At 44.8% G+C, this 20,344-nt stretch overlaps 2 protein-coding genes across 2 annotated transcripts in view; both read left to right on the top strand.

Annotated features, from left to right (window-relative positions):
- The first annotated feature begins 1,435 nt into the window (after window positions 1-1,435).
- Window positions 1,436-4,625, top strand: SMIM10L3 (small integral membrane protein 10 like 3). Its single transcript, XM_066640346.1, has 2 exons — window positions 1,436-1,715; window positions 4,545-4,625. Exons 1-2 carry the CDS (start codon window positions 1,521-1,523, stop codon window positions 4,563-4,565), a joined length of 216 nt encoding a protein of 71 aa, XP_066496443.1. The 5' UTR covers window positions 1,436-1,520; the 3' UTR covers window positions 4,566-4,625.
- Window positions 4,611-20,344, top strand: part of CYTH3 (cytohesin 3) — a 93,800-nt gene continuing 78,066 nt past the window's right edge. The window contains exons 1-4 of the mRNA XM_066640342.1: window positions 4,611-5,438; window positions 11,156-11,256; window positions 15,850-16,009; window positions 18,016-18,196. Coding sequence (XP_066496439.1) covers window positions 4,611-5,438; window positions 11,156-11,256; window positions 15,850-16,009; window positions 18,016-18,196 — 1,270 coding nt within the window. The remainder of the gene's footprint in view (window positions 5,439-11,155; window positions 11,257-15,849; window positions 16,010-18,015; window positions 18,197-20,344) is intronic.

Raw genomic sequence — 20,344 nt, 5'->3', positions numbered from 1 at the left:
ACAAAGGATGTTGTGGCACCTGAGAGGCTGGCAGATTGCATGTTGCTTCTGCATGAGGCATTAGGCAGATTTTGCCTGGTCACAAAACTGGTCACAGTTTTGAAGTAAATACTGTATAAACAAAATGCTTGTTTGAAAAGAGAAGGTGCTGTGCACATCAGCTGGGCACTGTTCCCCTAACCTCTCTGATGCCTTTCTGCATCAAATTTTCCAGGATTTCATCAGTGTGAGTAATCTGGCAGTCCACACCCACATACGGTAATCAGGCTGTTCTGTTGCCAACACACACATAATAAAGCCATCTGCCCAAGATCTGAAACTTCATTTTAAAACTAACTTCCTCATAGCAGCTGTTTGCACTGTAGAAACGTTGCAACTGAAGAACGGTAGAGCACAGGCGTTTATAACGGCATTTATTCAGGATACGATCAGCAGCTGGGGGGGATTATTCAAGCAAAGAATTAATAATTGGCATTATTACACAATACCTGGCTTGGATTTGATTGAGGGAGAAGCCCAAGTGTGGGGGAGGCCTCCCTCCAGCCCCCAGAATTGCCCCTTTGCCCAGGGCCAAAAATAGTGGACTCTGGGCCCAGTCCTACTCAACTTTCCAGCACTGGTGCAGCCACTGGTTCCCGAGGTAAGGGAACACATGCTCCCATAACTTGAGGAGGCCTCCTTGACCGCCTCCCCACCGCAGGATGCAGTGCAGGCCTCATGGTCACAGCTGCACCAGCACTGGAAAATCGGATCAGATGGGACCTCTGGTATCATCGTCTCCAGGCAGAGCCTGTCCTCTAAAGACCTTCCCAGCTGCAGGCAGGTGAGGGTGAATTTCTGGCTGTCGCTCATCATCTCCATCAATTGTGTAAATTATAAACTTTATTATTAATTAATTATTTATAATAATTCAATTTATTCATTACAATATAATTATAAATCATAATTATAATAAATTATAATTTATAAATAAATTGACATATAATATTTATTATATATAAATAATAAAGTAAATAATTATATACAAATAAATTGTAATACATATAATATATATTATAAATATATAGAAATAGAAATATAATAAATTATCAAATATTCATTAATATTAAATTAAAATTAATTTAATGATTAATCAAAATTAATTTTATTAATAAATTAATGCTCAATAAATTAAATTAAAGAAATAATTAAGTTAAAAATTTAAATATTAATTAATATTAATAATTAATATTGAGTATTAATGAATCAAGCTAATGTCAGTATTGCTGCTCTGCCCCGCAGCGCCCTCTAGAGAAAGTCCTTTGGAGGCATTTGAATGGACTTCTGGAAGTGAGCGGAGGACGCTCTGGGCTCGCGACTCTATGGTGAGAAGATGGGCGTGAGAGCAGCGCGCCCTGACGCCGGGTGACGTCATGAGGCCGACGGTTGCCCGGATGTGGCGCCGGCTCTCCTCAGCCGGCGGTTGACATCCGGGTCTCGGGGCGTCCCTGAGGCGCGGCGCGGCCGCTCGCTGGCGGCCTATGGCGGAGGGGGCGGCGTGGCTGCCCGCCGCGCTCGCCAGGCTGTCGCAGTCGGCGGCGGCGCGCTCGTACGGGGCCTTCTGCAAGGGCCTGACGCGGACCCTGCTGGTCTTCTTCGAGCTGGCCTGGAAGCTGCGCGTCAAGTTCCCGTATGTGTACGTCATCGCCTCCATGATGTTCAACGTCCGCCTCCAGGTGGGTGGGAGGGGAGGGGCAGCTCCCCTTGCGCCACGTGACTCGCTCATGCAACAGCGGGGATCGAACCCTGACATTCTGCGAGCCGAGCCGGCGCTCTGCCGACGGGCCGCACCTGCCAGGCGCAGGGAGGGCTTTGCTTGGCTGCCCAAGGAGGCGCCCAGGTCCCTGCAGATGGAAAGGTGGCTGCACAGCCGGGCCAGGCCAGGCCAGCCCTTCCCTCCTCCTCCTTGCCAGGCAACTCCCCAGTGGGTGGGCAGCAGGTGAGGCAGAGCCTCCCCACCAGAGCCCTTCGGAAAGCACTGCCACCGTGAGAGGCACCCACCACCCACGTGCGGAGCTTGGGTCCTTCCCACAGCAGTGGCGCTTTTCAGAGGCTCTGCCTCCCCACCCCCTGCACGTCCCTGCTGCTCTGGGATCTCATGGTCCTCACAGTCTTCTTGGTCTTCGCAGCAGCGCTTTTGGAAGGACTCCAGTGGGGAGGCTCTGCCTCACCTGCCTGCCCACCCACTGCACATCCCTGCCTCCCCCAGTGCTGTGCTGCTTGTCTCAGAGCTGGAACCAGTTCTCACCCTTCCTTCCCCCACCCCTCCAAGGCAGGTCCTTGCTAGTTTGGCCTGCTTCCATAAGATCATCTGCACGGCAGTAATAAACGGTGGTAATCCCATCCTGGTAGGGCCAGCACCGACTGTTGCCACTGATGACTTGGTGAGGGTAAGGACCAGTCTAGATCATCATAGACACATAAGAGTTGGAAGGCTCCTACAAGGTCCTCTAGTTCCACTTCCTGCCTGCAGTAGGAAATCCTCCTAGAGCAGTGATTTTCAACCTTTTTCAGCTCATGGCATACTGACATCTGTTGGCAACCTTCAGTCTCGAAAGACTCTGGTATCGCGCTCTAAAAGGTGGTTCTGGAACAGCTTCTAGTGTGGCTGAAAAGGCCGATTCGGGAGTGACAATCCCTTCCACACAGGGAGCAAGTGCAGTCTGTCCCTGGTCTGTCTCCCTGGCTATGGGCCTTCCTTCTTTGCCTCTTTGCCTCAGACTGTTGGCCAAGTGTCTCTTCAAACTGTCATGCTTGGAGGCCTGCCGCTCAGGCCGCTCAGAGGCCAGGCACACCATAAGTTTTTTGACAAGGCATATCATGCTGGTGGGTGGCTCGTATCCCCCACTGGCCTGACAAATAAATGATCACACACACACCCAAACTCTTGCTACACACCTGCAGACCATTTGCCAAAATCACTTTCCTAGAGCATCTTGGAAATCTGTCAGGGTGGTCACAGATAATGTGTCCGAGCCTCCAGATGAACTCTTAAGTTTAAAAAATACTTCTAACAGCACCCATAAATTCAAAGTGGGCAAATGTTTTGACCCAAAGGCCATGGTGGCACATGGAAATAGTACAGAGGGCCATAATACGTATTTATTATATTTACCATCATAACTTTGATATCAGCTCCATAGAATAAAGTATTTACAGAAATTATATGCATTGTACACCAGACTTTTTTTTTTTGCATGATGCTTTATGTAGAGTGAAAAGATGGATCTGTGCACAAGAGTCAGGAGGGAGATCTGTAGAGAAGATTTTTTTTCAGGTTCTACAAATTGTTTTTAGCTCTGCAAAGTCCACATTAAAAAGTCACAATAAAACACAGCTGTGGCATTCCAGCGTTCACACTTTAATACAAGAAACTCCTTGAGAATAAGTCTGAATTATGACATCATTGTCTGCATAGTGAGCTCATATTGAGTGAAGCAAACTATTGTTGCCTCACAGGTGCTCTTGCATCTGATTTGTTGGCCAATGATGGATGTTTTGCATTCCTTAAGAAAAAGGAAAAAGCAGCCAAATCACAGCACTCACTTGTGCAAGGAAAGGGAAGGCTTTGTGCCTGAGAACAGAAGGGTCCTTGCTACAGAAGTAAGTTTTTTGAAGCTTCTTGGCCATGTCACTTGCCTCTCCAATGCAGGACTTTGTAGGGTTGTTGCGGAGATGAAGAAATGGAAGTTAACCCATTTCACTTTTCATAGTACAGCAACTTATATAATTTTTTCTCTACATACGCTGTATGTTGCTTTACTGAGTTGTAAAGACTGAAAGCATTGTAGGAACATTTTTGTTTTAAGAGTTTTCTTATTTTTTGGAACATGTGACATACTTCAAGGTTGCATCCCAAGTCTATTCAGCTAATAGACTAATCACAGAATTGTGGGGTAACTTTTAATTGTTGCTCTGTGATTAATATGAGTCATTTTTGATTCTGGGAAACAAAAAGAAATGTCCTTTCCTTCTAACAATTAATAGTAATTCTTGTTATATAATCTTACATTTCCTTCATTATCACAAGACAGGCTGTTTTATTAAGTTTTTGGTACTGTGCGGATGTATTTACACAGATTAGCATCCACAATATTCTTTCCTCCAGAGCAAGGAAATTGTGGCCAGTACCCCTTAAATAAAATGAATAATTGATTAATCTTTTGAAAAATGCATTTATCCATTGCATTTGTCATTTTTGTCATGAATTTGTCATAAATACACTATTTAAGAACATAAGAACAGCCCCACTGGATCACAGTGCTACATAAGAACAGCCCCACTGGATCAGGCCATAGGCCTATCTAGTCCAGCTTCCTGTATCTCACAGCGGCGCCACCAAATGCTATTTGTATATTCATATGTTAATAGGTATAAACTGGTTTGGGATTTTGTTTTAAACTAAAAAGCATAGTAAAGTGTAGCAGTAGTAATAAAAATTATGTACCCTATTTTACACCTCTGGCTATTGATGATTTGATTTCTTTCATATTGCTTCATTTTAGGTTCACATTGAGATCCACTGACTAGTGACTTATGCTGCCTGCCAGCAGAGACTTTGATTCGGCATAATGCAAAGTTTGCAGAGCCAAAGAGCATCTCTCGTGCATCTCTCATGTATTGATATGGAAAAGGAAGACGATTCAAGACATAAACAGCTCTGTAAAAATGCCCTGAATCAGCAGAGTGAGATTCTTCGGCTTCCAAATATCCGCTCATTTGTCAACGGATCTCGTGTGGATAATAATAATAATTTACAAAAGGAGTTCTTCTCTCTCAAGATCAGGAACTGTACTTTATTCAAAGCTGTACCACTGCCTCATATCAGCAAAAAAGTGCCACCTCATGTGAGTGATGCAGCGAGCAAAGTCCCCCCTTCGAAGGAATCTCTTAGTCTGCTCTTCTTGCCCGAGAAAGATCACTTTGAGAAGCTCTTTCATTGCTTTGATGGTGCAGTGGCGGCAGGTTGGCTGGAGAAGGCTCACATATTGATTAGTGACTTGGGCACGTGGAGCTGCTCTAGTGATAACTTTGTGCACTTTGCCCATTTCTGGCTGTCGGAGTTGCAGTTCAATCAAAAGCATCAGCTGCTGGAGTTGGAAATGGGGGTGATTGAGGATGAAGTGCGCCTCGCATTTCCAGAGGCAAAGGAATCGCAGCAGTTAGATTTGAATTCCATTCTGGCCACTGTGCTGAGCGAATATCCAATGGGACTTGTGAACAACCAGAACTCCTATGTTTTCCTTGACTACTTAAACCTCATGTCCTCTGAGGGTACAGCTGGATATAAGCAAATGCTTTCAAGTATACAGTACACAACAAAGAACCCTCAGATAGCTCAGTGGTTGCTTGCTGTACGAGCGTTTGCCCTCGCAAATCTCTGGCATGCAATAGTGAAGGTAAAGACCTCATAGTTCTGAAACACTAGTGCTGCTGGTTGCAGTATTTTCTGGAGAGTACCTTTAATGACACTAGAGCAGGGCTTTTCAAACTGGGGTGTCACAATGCCTCAGCCTGCGGGCCCTGACCCCTGCTCCCTTAAGGGGCGGGGGCAGCCTAGAGGCAGGGAGGAGGCAGCGGCGCGATCCCCAGGATCGCGCCACTCAGGGGGGCCGCAGGGGCTTGGGTACATGTACCCAAGCCCCTGCAGCCTCCCGGGGGTGTGGGGAGCCCGGCGCGACCTGCAGCAGGGCTCCTTGTAGCAGTGAAAGTAGATGCGAAGCGATCACGCTCCACTTCTGCTTTAGCGGAGGCGGGGCACGATCGCTCCGCATCTACCCAAGCCTCTGCGACCCCCCCTGAGCAGCGCGATCCTGGGGATTGCACCGCTGCCTTCACCCGCCCCTGTTGCCTACCCTGTCCCGCCCACTCAAGAACTTAGTGGCTCTCCACTGCACTAGAGGTTGCCAACAGAGAATGCAGTCAATATTTTAATACTGCTTGGGCAACCAGTGTTAAATGACACGAAGGAGTTACTTTAAGAGTGAATGCTTATAAAGGTTTATTTTACAGCGTGTATGTATATTTCCAGAGACCTTTTAATACTTTGAGGCTCATTAAATAGTCAGTGATGGTTGTGGAGTTGACTGAAAGCATCATGCAGGATGCTGTGCTGCTGACATATCTGAATTAATCCAGCATACATGTTAACAGGACTTTGTTGAGCTACATGTCACAAGTGGCTGCTTGGTATATCAGTGTTTTCTGCTGTGTGTACCTGTGCAATGAAGTGCAACTGTACACGTGGTTAAATGTATGTGCTGTTAGTGTACACTACATTTTTAGAATACACAAACTTGTTACAGGAGCTTATGAATAAATGCTGCTGCCCAAGAGCAAAGGGCCTTCCTGGTGAGCATAGCTAGAGATCCCTGCCAAAGCCACTTTGCAGCCCTTGGTTTGCCCTTTCCCCTGTGCTGCTGCTGCACTCTCAGCAGGCTTGGTGTTGCAGAGTCATGCACTTCTAACCCTGGAAATCTGTAGCTGAACTCTGGAAGACTTGCTTCCAAACAGGCAGGCATTCCAAGCTAAAGGGCTGGCTTTGTGGCTGTCTGCTTGCAGACACAGTTAAACTACTAAGTTGGCCATTATACCTGAATCCTGCCCACTGACTGGATGACACGGTTCCCCTAGTCGAAAGGTGCCACCGGACTCCCTGTCCCAATTTTATGTATTTTTCTTCCCCAAAAGGCAACGGCTAGGCAGTCAGGCAAGGTTCAGTGGTTGAGCCCCTGCTTTGTGTGCAGAAGGTCCTGAGGTTCAATCCTGCCATCTCCAGGTAGATCTCAAAGAGATTCTTGGAGAGCCACTGCCATTCAGTGTAGTTGTACTGAACAAGATGGATCAGGGGTCTGACTTGGTGGAAGGTGTCTTTAGCTATACCTAAGTGTGTCTCTGCAGTGTGTTACCTGCTTCTGTACTCTAGCTTTTAAAACAGGAGTACACAAATGTAATATGGACAAATGGTTCTTACTCCATTGTCTCACTGTTATGCTGAGAGTGGAGTGCAGAGTAGTTCTGTTTGGTAGTTGGAAGTTTGACCTTGGGGTAAAAGTTGGGAATCCTTCCTGTGGGTTATTCATCATCCTAGAGACCCTTTTCCTTTATGGGCTTGTGCATTTCACTACAGATGGATGTCTGAGAATCTAGTTTAAGGCTCCAGTGTCAGTCTTGCTTTTTGTGGATTCATGTGCTGCTCGGAAGTAGAGGGGGAAATGGCATCTGTGTGCCACTAGGTGTGGAAGAGTAGCTCATAAGAAAACCAGTAAGATGAAGTGGTATGTGAGACTGAACTGGTTTTGGTCTCTTTGAGTACCATGGATCATTCCAGACAGAATAAAAAGGTTTGGAGCCAAAGAACTTCAGACGGATGAAAAATTGTTGCTAGTGCTGTTTCACAAATATTTGTGCAAGCTCTTGCACAAGAGTTCACATGGTCTTAGAATAGACCATTTCTGTAGCAGTTTTCATGACCCTTGTGCAAGCGGTTGCACAAGCAGCTCTCTGAATTTTTGGTCACTTTATTTGTACCTCATTTGCGCAGGAAGCAAGTGAGTGGCAGAGTCCTTCCACATATGAAAGGACCCCTTCACATTCACACATGCACATCCTTTGAGTTGCAAACAAAGAAAGTGGTTGGCAACCTTCAATCTCGAAAGACTATGGTATAAGCCTACAGCACCCGGTATTCCCAGGCGGTCTCCCATCCAAGTACTAACCAGGCCTGACCCTGCTTAGCTTCTGAGATCAAAAATGAAGCCTCTCCAAGGCTGCAATCCCATATCTGCTTTCCTGGGAAGAAGCTTTATTGTGCTATAAGTTCAAATGAATTGAATGTGGCTTGACTAGCATGTCTCTGTTGTTTTCACTGGTTCTTAATTAAGGTTTATTGTCTTTGGTTACAACCCAGTGATAACACTCTGCATTTCTAGGCACTTTAGGAATATCTTCTGAGGTTTAGGGTGAGATCTGTATCATACGTTTGTGTGTTTAAACTGGAGCCCTATATAGAGCCCTCTACATGCAGGATATTCTGGGCAAAGGAATGTCACACAAGTCATATCTGGGTTTTGTTCAGGAAAAAAGTACAACTTTACCCGCCCAAATATTTATTTATTTATTTATTTATTTATTTATTTATTTATTTAAAACGTGTACTTTTTAGTTTTCAGAACTGAGCCACTTTTTCCTAACCAGTAAATCCGGACACTTGTGAAAGAAGCCTGAACTAGCAAGCTGTGAACAAGAATTGTTGAGGAAAGGTTACAGCCTACTCTAGATAAATATTAGTTTAATGATTCAGCAGTTAAGAAAACATGCTGAGTGGTATTAGTAACTTGCTGTGAGACAAAATGTCTTTCAAATACACAGTTCTTTTAATACTTAAATGTGATCATTTGGAACAGAGTAGGAAAATAAAGGCTCGAGGCGCTGGCTCGCCTCCAGTCCAGCTCTTCAATTGCTTCCTGTCCATGGCTAACGATCCCTTGTCCTGTCTAGAAGTTGTGCAGGTTTAAAGAACTGGCCATAAGCAAGAGACATTAAGAGAGGAAGGCGGAAGGCCTCCTGTGTTCCACCCCTTCAAAAATTAGTGTTGCAAAGGGGGGGGGATGCGGTTAGTGAATATTGTATTTTGGAAAAGGTAGAATACAGTATTTTTTTACAGATTTGAATCGTGATGATGGTAATTTGTAGCAACAATTTTGCATTAATGCTCTCTCTCCACATAATTTTCACACCCTGGCGTGACCTTTTGTCTAGAAAAGTTAGGAGAACAAGGGCCTCAACAGTCACCATTAACATTAGAAGGATTTTTACACTTAACGACAGAGAATGTTTGTTTCCGGCACTAGTGTAGTCAGTTTTCAGAAGACTTGGCTTCTTTTTCCTTCATTGCAATGAGTTAGTAATTTGTGGAAACTGTAAATAGAGTTTCATTTGCAGAACAGAACTTCCACATCTGTTCCTTTCTGCTTTGCACACCCGAAAAAAACTGTTCTTGAGGGTTGGATATAGTGTGGGATGTGATGGGATAGGGTTGCAGCTGGATAGGGGAAATCAGAAATCAGGAGTGCCCCCTCGCATGAGCAAGCAACCTTGGGATCCAATGCAGCATAGTTATTTCAAACCGCTTTCAAATAGCGGTTTGTTTTGCTATGTAACCTGCTTAGTGAACTACATTTTGTTGAAAAGTTGTATAGAAATATTCTTAATAATAAAGTCAGTCAGATTTATTTATTTATTTAGTTGCATTTCAAATGGAAACATAATGCAAGCAAAAAATATCTTCTTTGAAAGCAGACTGTAAAACTCTTAAAAATTCAATATATAAAATTCCCAAAAGGCAAACCAGCATTCATGCACTACTTTCAAGATCATTCTCGAGTTTTTCACCACCTTGAGTCAATGCAGTTGTAGAGTTGCCCATCCCTTCAATGTGCCACAGCATTGCACGCTCATTCCCCTCTGGGATGTGCATCCTTTACTTGCCAGCTTGAACTGTGTTTCAGTGTTCTGCGTGCACCATGGTTAGCACTAATCACAGTTTGCTCCTCATGCCTAAGATTTTAAACCAACATTTGAAGCTGGTTTCAAGTCCCTGGTTGAGACCAAACCTTCATTCACATTAACCATAGTTACTGTTGTTGCAGATGGAACATTAAACATGGTTAAGGAATGGCAGTTTCTATACCAAAGTAGGTCTTTAGATCCTGGCAAACATTTTATGTATGTGTGTATGTAAAATCTTTTCTAATGTTCCTAAAAAAATGTATCTTCTTGAGCAAATTTTTTAGTGTACTTGTGCATTGACGTGCATTATACTTGCCTTGAATTTGGCTCTTCAGTGCCTAAAAGGTAATGGAAATATTCCAGCAGAAACTAAAAGAAAGGTTGGTTAATGAAGTTATTAATTGCATCATCTGTAACTCTCTTAAGCTGAAGCAGGGCTGTGTCCTGAGAAAGTTACTAATGACAAAGTCCCCTTGATGTTAACGAGACTTCGGTTTGCCACAGTGTCTTATTTTTTCTGACAGTGCTTAGTTAGGATTTATTTTCTTTAGATACAACTTTTTAAGCTGAGGGTCATCCCAAGCCCAGGCATGTTTATTTTTGGAACACAGTTCCATTGTGTCCAGTTGGGCTTTTACTCCCAGGTGAGCCCAAGGATTGTGACCTTTCTCTGAAGTCAATGGGAGTAGGATCCCAACCCTAGACTTATGGTCTAGTCTGGTGGTCCAGTGGAGTTTGAGGAGGCTTGCTTCCAAGTAAAGGTTTGTACCCTAAGGTATTTTTCCTACAGAATCAATGCAGGAAGAAGCCTCTTCTCCAGGAGAAAGGAGGAAGGAAATTCCTAATATCCTTATTGGACTAAACTCTAGATACTTTAGCTTAATTGGGTTATGGATTGGATTGTAGCTGTTTCTGAAGTCTGCACTTTATCATGGGGTGGGGTAAGAAATCGACCTTTTGAAGAAACTTCCTTCCAGTATAGAGGATTTAACTGGCAAAGGGAGCTTATTTCTATATAGAATGTTCCCTCTCTTGGGAAGCCAGAGATGTATATAAATAATATAAGAGTGCTTAGTATAAAATTAGACCATGTCAATCTTGAAAAGTTAGCAAGAAGATGTGGGGAAGCTTTTCTTCTCCTCTGTTTTGCAAGAATTGCAACTGTGGAGCTGGAGGAGAAAGCGTCTACTACAGTCCTGTTCTTGATGGCTCTCCAAGGAGAGCCGCTGAGAAGATACCCCCTCCTTACCTTCACTCCTGCTGTGGTAACCTCAAAACAGGCTGGTGAGGGAAATTCTTCCTATTATTTTGCCCATGATCCCCCCCCCCCCCAATGTTGGTTAGTTTTGAAGAAGTGCAGGAGGGAGAGAAGGAGGGGCAGCAGACCTGGGCCACTGCAGGCAGTGGTCAGGCCTTGACTGGGCCTGGATATGACCTGCTGCGGATTAACTGCAGAACAGCATTCGAGACTCATATCCAAACCATGGAGACGTGCGTCTCCTTCATGACGGCTGTTTTCTAGCAGGATTGATATTGTCAAAGTTTGAGAGAAGAGTTGGAATAGAGTTATAAGAATGGTCACTAAATGTCATACTTTTAAATTCAGTTTTATAAGGCGTTGATCAGTACCCAGCTTCCTTCTGAACAACACATCAAGAGTTGCATTTCCACTCCTAGAAAGCCATCCAGTGAAGTGCTTAAAGAAAGGTAAGAAGTCTTGCAGTGAGCGATAGAGAGAAAGAGAGAGATTCTTTAATAGTATTTTCTGACTTGCATATCGTATTAACCCATTACTGCCCAACGTTGCATATGCGTAGCAGGGACCAAATGTGTGCACTTATGCGCTGGGCAAAAATGGGTTAAACCAGAACTGATGCAAATGTTGCTTTTTAGTTCACTTTTAAAGTTATTGGGCACAGTCTATCAGGTGAATCAGTTTCCTCTGGACCTTGACACAAAAGAAATGATCCTGGTCGACTGTGACTGTTGCCTTCAAGTTAGGTCACGCTTTTGTATAATCCCGCACTGAATTTCATGTCATGTCATGCCAAAAATCACAGCGCACAAATGTTGGTATGCTTTAATGTTCACGTTGATAATTTCAGCTTGTTACCTTCTGTTTTCTAAACCACAAAATGATCAAGGGGCCCCAAGAAATCCTTGCTTGCTTTTTAACCCAGTATTGAAATTTGCAATGTAGCACGGTACAGTACAGTTGCTCAACAATTATCTCTTCCTGTTCAGTTTGATTGGGTTTGTACGAAAGCCCTGTTGAACTGGAGGTTGTGATGCACCCAATAAATGGTACTCTTAGGTCCGTATGCGTTGCAGAGCTGGCTGGGAAGAAATGCTTAACCTTCAGGGGTTGATCCAGGGGAGTGCTGGCCCTTGCGGTTGGTGTTGGAAGGAAAGCTATCAATGGTAGCCTTTCCTCTCAGTGCAGTTTGTAGCTGCGGGGGTCACAGTGCAAATGGTAAAGGTTTTAAAAAAATGTCACCTTGGCATGTCTGCTATTCCCACTTAAAGAAACGTAAACCTACAAGGGAGGATGGTGGGATTGACTCCCTGCCTAGGATTGTGTCCAGGTGTGTGCATTTGCTGAAGCTGCTGGTGGAATTGCTTATTTCAACCACAGGAGGGAGTTGGAGGTCAAACAATTGAAACCCATTTTGGAAACTCCCCCCCCCATATCCAAATGCCAGCGACAAACATGCTGGATTTCTCACTTGTGCTCACCATTGTTGTAGCCTAATGTATGCAAGCCGGAAGCAGAATGATTACTTGTGATGGTTTAAATTTGAACGTGAAAATGCTACTGGGTGGCTTCTCATCGAAATGTATTTTTAAAGGAGAAATAAAGGTTTTGGTGAAAAAACAGTGGAGCAGCTTTTTCTGTTGTGTCACTTTGTGCTCTCACCTCTCATAGCCGGACCCAGCATCTGTCACTTCCCCCTTCCTTCTTTCCTGTTAAAGATGACATGCAGCAGTTGGTGCTGGCCAGGATCCAAACAACCATGGAACTAGTTCTGTGAACCCAAAAGGTCTTACAGGCCTTACGTGTTCTTCTTACATCAGAAAAGAGCAGAGGAGCTGAAGTGTCTGCCTGGGTCCCAGTTACTGAGAGTTTAGGGCTGGTCCAAACAAAACCTTCCACTGCCTGAGATGACACCCCATTGGTGTGACTGTTGTGAGTGTCAGCCTCTGTGTAAGTACAAACTGCCAGTGTGCACAGCATTCGCTGTTGGAGAGAATCAGCATGCATGAAGACTAAAGAGCCTTCCCTTTTGCTTTTATGTGCTCACCTCTGCCTTCTGTTGCCTCTGCTGCTGTTTCTCTTGGCCCTTGGCTTCAAAACAGAAGAGAGGTATGGAGCAGAAGAGGAAGTATGTGTCTGACCTTCTAGCCCACTCCTCTCTTCTTCCTCTTCCGTGGCGCGTGGCATCTAGTGCACTGACATGGCTTTGGCCCTGCAAACACAAATTAAAAGTAACCATGCCACCTGATCACGTGCTGTCAAAAACGAAGCATTAATGGAGACATGAATGGTGTCTCCATGGGCAGAGGCTGGTTTGTGCAAATCTCACTGGACGGATGTGTGTGAGATACTGGAATTGATTTCCCAAATGACACACTTGTATTCTGCCAACAATTTCCAAGACTGTACTGCAGCAGGTGTCTCAAGGGGACTCCTTTGCACATTGTCCGTGACAGCCAACAACTGCTTTCCTCCTGCTGCTCTTTGGGCTTCCGTGTATTTTCTTTCCCTAAAGCTTGCATCGTGCCAGTCTAACATGAGTACTAGTATATGGTGGTACTATCTTCCTTACCTCCAAATTGACCTTGGATTGACCTCCAAAGGAATGCTTTGGTTTTCTCTTTGACCTACAAAGGTAACTATTCCTTGGTGGAGGATTTTTTTTAAACACCGTTATTCCCTTAAGCATTATTTTTGAATTGGAAATATTTCATGACTGGGAATGGACCTTCATTTTGATACTGGACTTCAGCTGCCAGTACTGGACCTCCCAAAGCTATGGTATTAGCCGCATAATTGCACTTCAGTGAGTTTACCAAAAAAAACACACCACGAGATCTGTGGTGCTTACCTGAGTAAGCCCCATTGACCATAATAGAACATGCCTGAGTAGACGCCAATAAGATTAGACTGCATCTCTTTCATTTCAATCTGCTTGCAACATCCTCCCTGATAATCAGGGATGGCCCTTTTCTTTCTTCCTTCAATACTCTGCTCCAAGCCTAGCTCTTCTCCTGAAGGCAGAGAGAAAACCAAGTGCATGCAAAATCATCCATCATCGCATGTTCTTCCCTATTCACCCTGCCTCCACACCACTCTCTTCCCTCTTTCCACCCCCCTTGTGTCTATTTTCGATTGTGGGCCCCTCAGGGCAAGAACCTGTTTCTCTTCCATCACACAACATCCTGTACATTGAGGGCATTTCAAGAATAATGACAGAGGCAATTAACAAGGAAACCTCCCTCTGCACTAAATGAGTTCAGTGTTTGAGGTGCCACTGGGGCTTTCAGTGCTGCTGCAACCAAATTCTTAGATCACAGCTAGCAAGCCAAGGAAAGTGCCTTCTGCTGAGTTGGACCATCGCTACATCTAGCTGTGGCTAGCCAACATTGACTGGTAGCACCTATCCAGAGTTTTAGACAACCATTCTTGCCCATCCCTACTTGGAGTGTCCAGGGATTGAACCTGGGACCTTCTGTGTATGCAAGGAAGATGTTTCACCCACTGAGCTGGGCCCTGTTCTGAAGCATTGGTGACATCCACAAGTGAGGCTGGCATGGGACCATCATTTCCCTTTGAATGATGCTCACCTACAAGCTTAAGATGAGCCAAAGCCTCTCTTACAACACCTTCTCCCAAGGTTCTTTTGATTAAATAGCTTCTGCCTGTTTAGTCACAAATAGTTCACAGTGATGTCAGTGCGTTTTGAAACAATTCATTCCACCTACTGATATTCAATTCCATGATATTGACTAGCTTGCATTTTCCTATAGGGCTAGTGGTTATGTACCTTCAGGTCGTTTTTCTCTTTTGTCACTTCTACCCTGGCTTTGAAAACGCTCAGAATGACTAGCTAGCATTCTAGCTAGCAATCCAAGCCTTGGATGCTTGGCTGGCTGTGTGCACATAGATCTCTTTTCCACAACACACCATCAGTTGTTGCTCTGTCTTCACACAACCTTGCATCACATCCTGGGGCAAGACTGAGTTCATGTTCCATGGAGGATGTGATGCAGTACCAGGTGAATCAGTCAAACTCTTAGTCATTTTTTTAGGATGAGAATCACTCCGTACATGCGGAGCGATTCCTTGTGGTCTGTGCAGGGTGTTCCCCTACATAGAAAACTGTGAATGCAGTCCTCCATCCCACTCCCCTAGGAAGGAACCTCACTGAACTCAAGCAGTTTCCTTCTGAGGAATGATGAATCAGGTTTCCAAGTGTCTATCAATTTTCTCAACCCCTAAAATGACTTTATAAAATTTGGTTGGGTCCCTTAATCTTCTCTAAACTATTTTTTAAAAACCATGTATTTTAGCCTTTCCTTGTTACGGAGGATGCTTCAGTCCTCTGATTGTTTTGGTTGTTCCTTTTTGTACCGGTTCCCGCTCCCGTCAGTGTCCTAGAGATGAGGTATCCAGAACAGAGCACAGTGCACCATACCTGAATCTGTTGAAATTTTCCTGAGAGAGGCAGTCCTGGAGAAGGCTCAGATCTGTTTCAAGACCTTCCAGGGCATGAGGCGGCATGCCTGATGCCTCTCCACCTTATCCAGTGCCACATAAACCACCATCTCTGCTACTACTACTCCTTTCTCCAGTCCTCAGATTTGAAAAGAAAGATGGGAACAGAGTGGAAGAGGATGTATGGGAGAGAAGAGAGTGCTGGGCAAGAATGTCTTCTCCACACTTCCTTTTCCAAACTTTCCTCACTTTCTGTTTGAATCCTGAGAACAGGAGGAAGAGAACTGGTGAAGTCAGATGGGTAGACAGAAGCAGTCACACCCCAGTCAATCCTTTACCTGAAGCAATGCCTGAGGCAGCCTCATGGATGGGCCAACTCTGGAAGGGGCTGTGCTTTATGAGAAAACCGAAGTCCTTTTGAACAAGAGGAGCAAATGGCTCCACTCTTTGGGTCCTGGCTGTCAACTGGAAATCGCCATTGCCTGTCAGTCTGTCTCAAAATGTATGATCCAAACAGTGCCACTTTTTTATTCCTTTGCAAGGTGTATTAACATATTGACTTTCCCCTTTTTGTCCCCCTTCAGGGCACTACAAAGTGTTCAGTTGGGATTTGCAGATGTGCTGGATTATCTAGTTCAGAGCCAAGAGCTGGATCTTAGTGTCGTAGATGACAAGAACAGGAATCTATTATTTTTAGCAACTGTATATGATCAGTCAAAGATTTTGGATTATTTCCTTGACCTGGTAAGTTGAATAGATGATTCTTAACATTTATTCTTTGGATTTCTGGAAAAAGACATCAATAATAATTGAATGGGGAAGATATTAAATGTAGCTGTTGGGCCCTGATCTTTTTTACATACACATCCCACCCTCTTTTCAAGGAGCTCCTCCCAGCATATGTGAGGTTTTCCCTTATTTTATTCTCACAACCACCCTGTGGGGTAGATTGAACTATAGCAAGAAACCCAAGGTCACACATATTAAGTGAGAGAGTTGGACCCAAGACTGACTCTCTATAAGATTTCTGTCCATTGAACTCTGATAACACAGAGAATGGTTAATTGTAACCATTGTAGCTGAGCTGGGGACATTGTTTCCCCTGGCGGCTAGGGATAAGATTAAGCCCTCTGTTTGGCTGTACTTGTTGTAAAAGGCGACTAAACAGCCACCGGGTAGATGGGACTCATCAGCCTGGGAAGGCAGCTCATCTGAGAGAAGGAAAACTCTGATCCCAAACCTCCACTGCCTTGTGGCTACATCCAGTTATGGAAAAGGCTTCAGGAGTCAACCTCGAAGCAAAATCCGGAGCCGGAGTCCCTGAGGCAGTTCATGGCTGAACACAGTCACGTTCTGGCAACTCCTGCAACGCCGCTGGAACCAACTGTATTGGCTTCTGCCTTTCCATTGGACCATTTCAGCGATGTGGAGAGGGGGGATTTGCTGCATGGGTAGCAGTCTATCCTCCATATCTACTTTACCCATGCTTCGCGCACTGGAGAGGACACTGTTCCAGAACCACTATTCAGAGTGCAATACCATAGTCTTCCAAGACGAAGGATGCCAACCTGTTGCTGAACTGGCAGTTGCTCCAAATGCCAGATTATTTCTCAGAGTCCTGACCATCTCCTCTAAACTTGTTCCAGGGAATTAGCTGGAGGACCAGTTTTAGTTTTCTTGACCACTTTGGATTAGGAGGGTCATTTCAAGTAAGGTGGGGGTAACATTTGCAACAGGTGTGGAACTAGACTGTATGCCTTTCTCAAAGTCTAATCACATGTGGTCTGGAACGGGGGGGGAGGGAGGGCTTGCCTGTATGAAGCTTTTGTTTGGACAGATTGCTCCTGTGCATGGGCAGTGTAGTGTAGAACAGTGTAGAACAAGGGACTGAGGGCCCAAACCTATCCCATGTTCTAGTGCTGGTGCAGTTTTGCCTGTGGGGTGTGTGCTGCATCCTGGGTTGGAGGGGCAGTCACTGGGGCCTTCTCAAGGTATGGGAACATGTGTTCCCTTACCACAGGGCTGCATTGTGGCTACACCAGAGCTGGAAAGTTGGGTATGATTGGGCCCTGAGACTGCAATCCTATCCACTCTTAACTAGGAATAAGCAGCATGGACTATAATGGGACTCTTCTGAGTAGACATGCCTAGGATTGAGCTCTGACTCTCACCCATCTGTTGCCCAGCTCCTGGTTAATCTCAGTCAGGCAGCAAAGGGAGAGGCTTACCAGGGGGCAACAGCAACGGTCTGTCTCCTTCCTTCTCCTGGCACTGTTTGACCCTTTCCAGATGCCCTGACTCCCAGCAGAGCCCCCAGGGGCAGGACACCTGGGAATTGGAAAATGGCTTGGGAGGGGGGAATGAGGGGCTCCTGCTGTGCCTTCTTTCCCACATTACGTATTAAATGCCACGTGTTGTTTGACCCCAAGACTTCAAATCTGCAAATCAGATTTCTCTTCATTGTGCTTTGCGTTAAATAAATGTTCTGACCCTGGATGTCCCCCTCTGAAAGGGCCTTTTTTGGTAGGCCAAAATAATGATTTCCTGTGGGGTTTCTAGGCAGGTGAAAAATGGACATAATGAATTTTGCAACTTTGGGGGCTGAGGCTGAGCTCAACCAGAGAAGGAAAGTTCTTGATTTTGATATGACAGGATACAGGGCACTGGCTTTTTGACACTCTGCAAGCTTGTATTTGAGTCTACTTTGGGCCATGAATATTATTCCCACTGATTTTTTTTTCTTTCTCTAGGGACACCCTGTTCCAGATGTAAACCAAGCTGCAGAAAACGGAAACACGCCACTCCACGCTGCAATAAACACTGGAAAAATGCATCTCGTCTCTTTGCTCTTGCATTACCCTGGAATTAATGTGAATGTCCCCAATCCACAGTGTGACAAAGCGACTGCGCTGCACCTCGCCATTGCCTATGGTAAAATTTCTGCAAAGTGTTGATGTGGTGCTAGTTCTGTGTTTCAACTGGCACTGTTGTTTTATCAACCAGCACTTGATAAGTTGAAGACCTCTAGGCTAGACAAGCCAATATTCCATAAGGCAGCTCCATATGATGGTACAGAAAGGTTTCTGGGACCCAAACACACATTTGCCTTCTCTGATTGTTTGTTTGTTTGCTTATTTAGGGCATCTGGGAATTTGTTATTTGTTGCTGAATGCCGCGGCGGATGTAGAAAGTCCCATGGGTGGCATGACACCTTTGCAGCTTGCCGAAATGTTTGGCAACGAAGCTATAACCAGCCTGATACAAATGCATGTAAAGAAATACAAGCTTGAAAATAAAATATTTGTCTGATCAGCCACTTGTAGCAAGTTCCATAGGGCTGTAAAAGGCACTTCTATTTTTTACTATTAAAGCTTCTATCAAACTTGAGATATTATGATGATCTCTTCATTAGAAGTGTGGTGTCTCTCCCCAAAGCTGCTCATTTTGTTGCCCGTCCTGGTTTTAACTACTACTTGAAGTGAACATCTAAAGATGAGAGATTATTTCATGCGATACTCTTGCTATCTCTGAGATGTTTCTTCAGGCGTGGCTGTGAACATGTTAAACTATTCCCTTTTATCATTATATTAAAATACTTTATTCTGTCATGCAGTGGTATTTAAGGCAGTGTAAGGAGGATACAAAGCCATTAAAACAAAAATGCAGTAGTGGCACAAACTCAACAGCAGCAGATGAAGGCCAGATTTCAAAGCCAGGGTACTGTATCAGCAAATCGAGGACAAACAGACCTCTCGGCCATTGAAACGTAGCATTCTGCTGGGGTGATTAGAGTGGCTCTATGTCAGAATTGTCCCAGAAGATCATGGCTTTCTTGGATGTTTTTAATAAGATACCGTTAACCATCATGTGTGTTGCATTTACAGGAACAGTGCCTCCAGGAAGCCATAACTGGTAGATATGTGATAACACTGCCATATTATTTCCCACTGTTAAACCTCAGTAAAGTGTGATTCATCCATTAAAGAATCGTGATAGGCTTAAAAGCCAAGAGTTGTGGGGAAAGGTAGGTTCTTTCTCTCCTGGAAAGGCTGCAGAAAAGGGCAGTGAGCTTCACGGCTGAGGTGGGGGGGGATGAACCCAGGACTATCTGCTTCTGGTTCAACACTCTGACCACTACACCAAACTGCTGTTAAAGAATCACTAGCCCATCCTGGGTGACCTTGACTCACTCAGTGTCTCTCAGTTGAACCTCCCTTGCAGGATGGTTGTGAGGACCCACATACCTGTCGCAAACTTAGGGGGGTTTGGGGTGCCCAGAGTTTTTGGTTCTTGAACCCTAAAGCCCTCAAGGCCCCCCTGTCCAGTAGTACTGCCACCACCCTGTATGTGCCAGTGCCTCAGTCCAGAGACACTGAGACCCTCTAGGCTTAATTCTATCCCTTGCAGGCACTGAGCTCTTTCTCCAATTAGAGCTTCAGTCCTCAAGTTGAGCATTTGGTAGACCTCAATGAGCACTTGGTAGCTTGCTGAACGGCTAGGCAGGATTCTGAACCCTTGCCCCCAACAGGCAATGAAACAACTTGGTTAAAGAGATTTTAGTTTATAAAGTACGTAAGGTTACATAAGGCAGCAAATGCTAGAGGCATAAACATCTAGGAAACATATCAGCAATAAAATAATAAAGCTAGCTGGCTATCTCTATTAATCCCTATCTCTCACCTGGGTCAGTTACTCTTGTAGCTCTTCTAGCTCCAGGTTACCTATGAGGCCAGGTGCCCATAGTGCATAATTGGAGCTCACAAGCACACAGGATGTTGCCCCCAAACTCTGTCCAAGAAGGAACCGGACACGCCCCTTGGGCACTCATTATTATACTTCTTATGCTACTAGTGCTGAGGTGACTTCATACTTATTTAGACTGTCCAATCAGAAACTTTTGAGGACAGAACCTTCTTAAAGTTGGCCTGGTTGCTAGCCCTCCTAGTTCTTACCCCTCCCTACTGGAGATCCATAGCTGCATTCCATTCCGCTTGATCAGGCGCCTCTCCATCAACTAAGGTGTTAAACTTTCCAAGGGGTTGTAATTCTTGTTTATTTACTCACATTCTTGCATCTGGG

This window comes from Tiliqua scincoides, chromosome 13 (genome assembly GCF_035046505.1).
Source record: "Tiliqua scincoides isolate rTilSci1 chromosome 13, rTilSci1.hap2, whole genome shotgun sequence".
NCBI lineage: Eukaryota > Metazoa > Chordata > Lepidosauria > Squamata > Scincidae > Tiliqua > Tiliqua scincoides.
The sequence above is the reverse complement of the archived record's forward strand: the minus strand, read 5'-3'. Positions and strand labels throughout refer to the sequence as shown.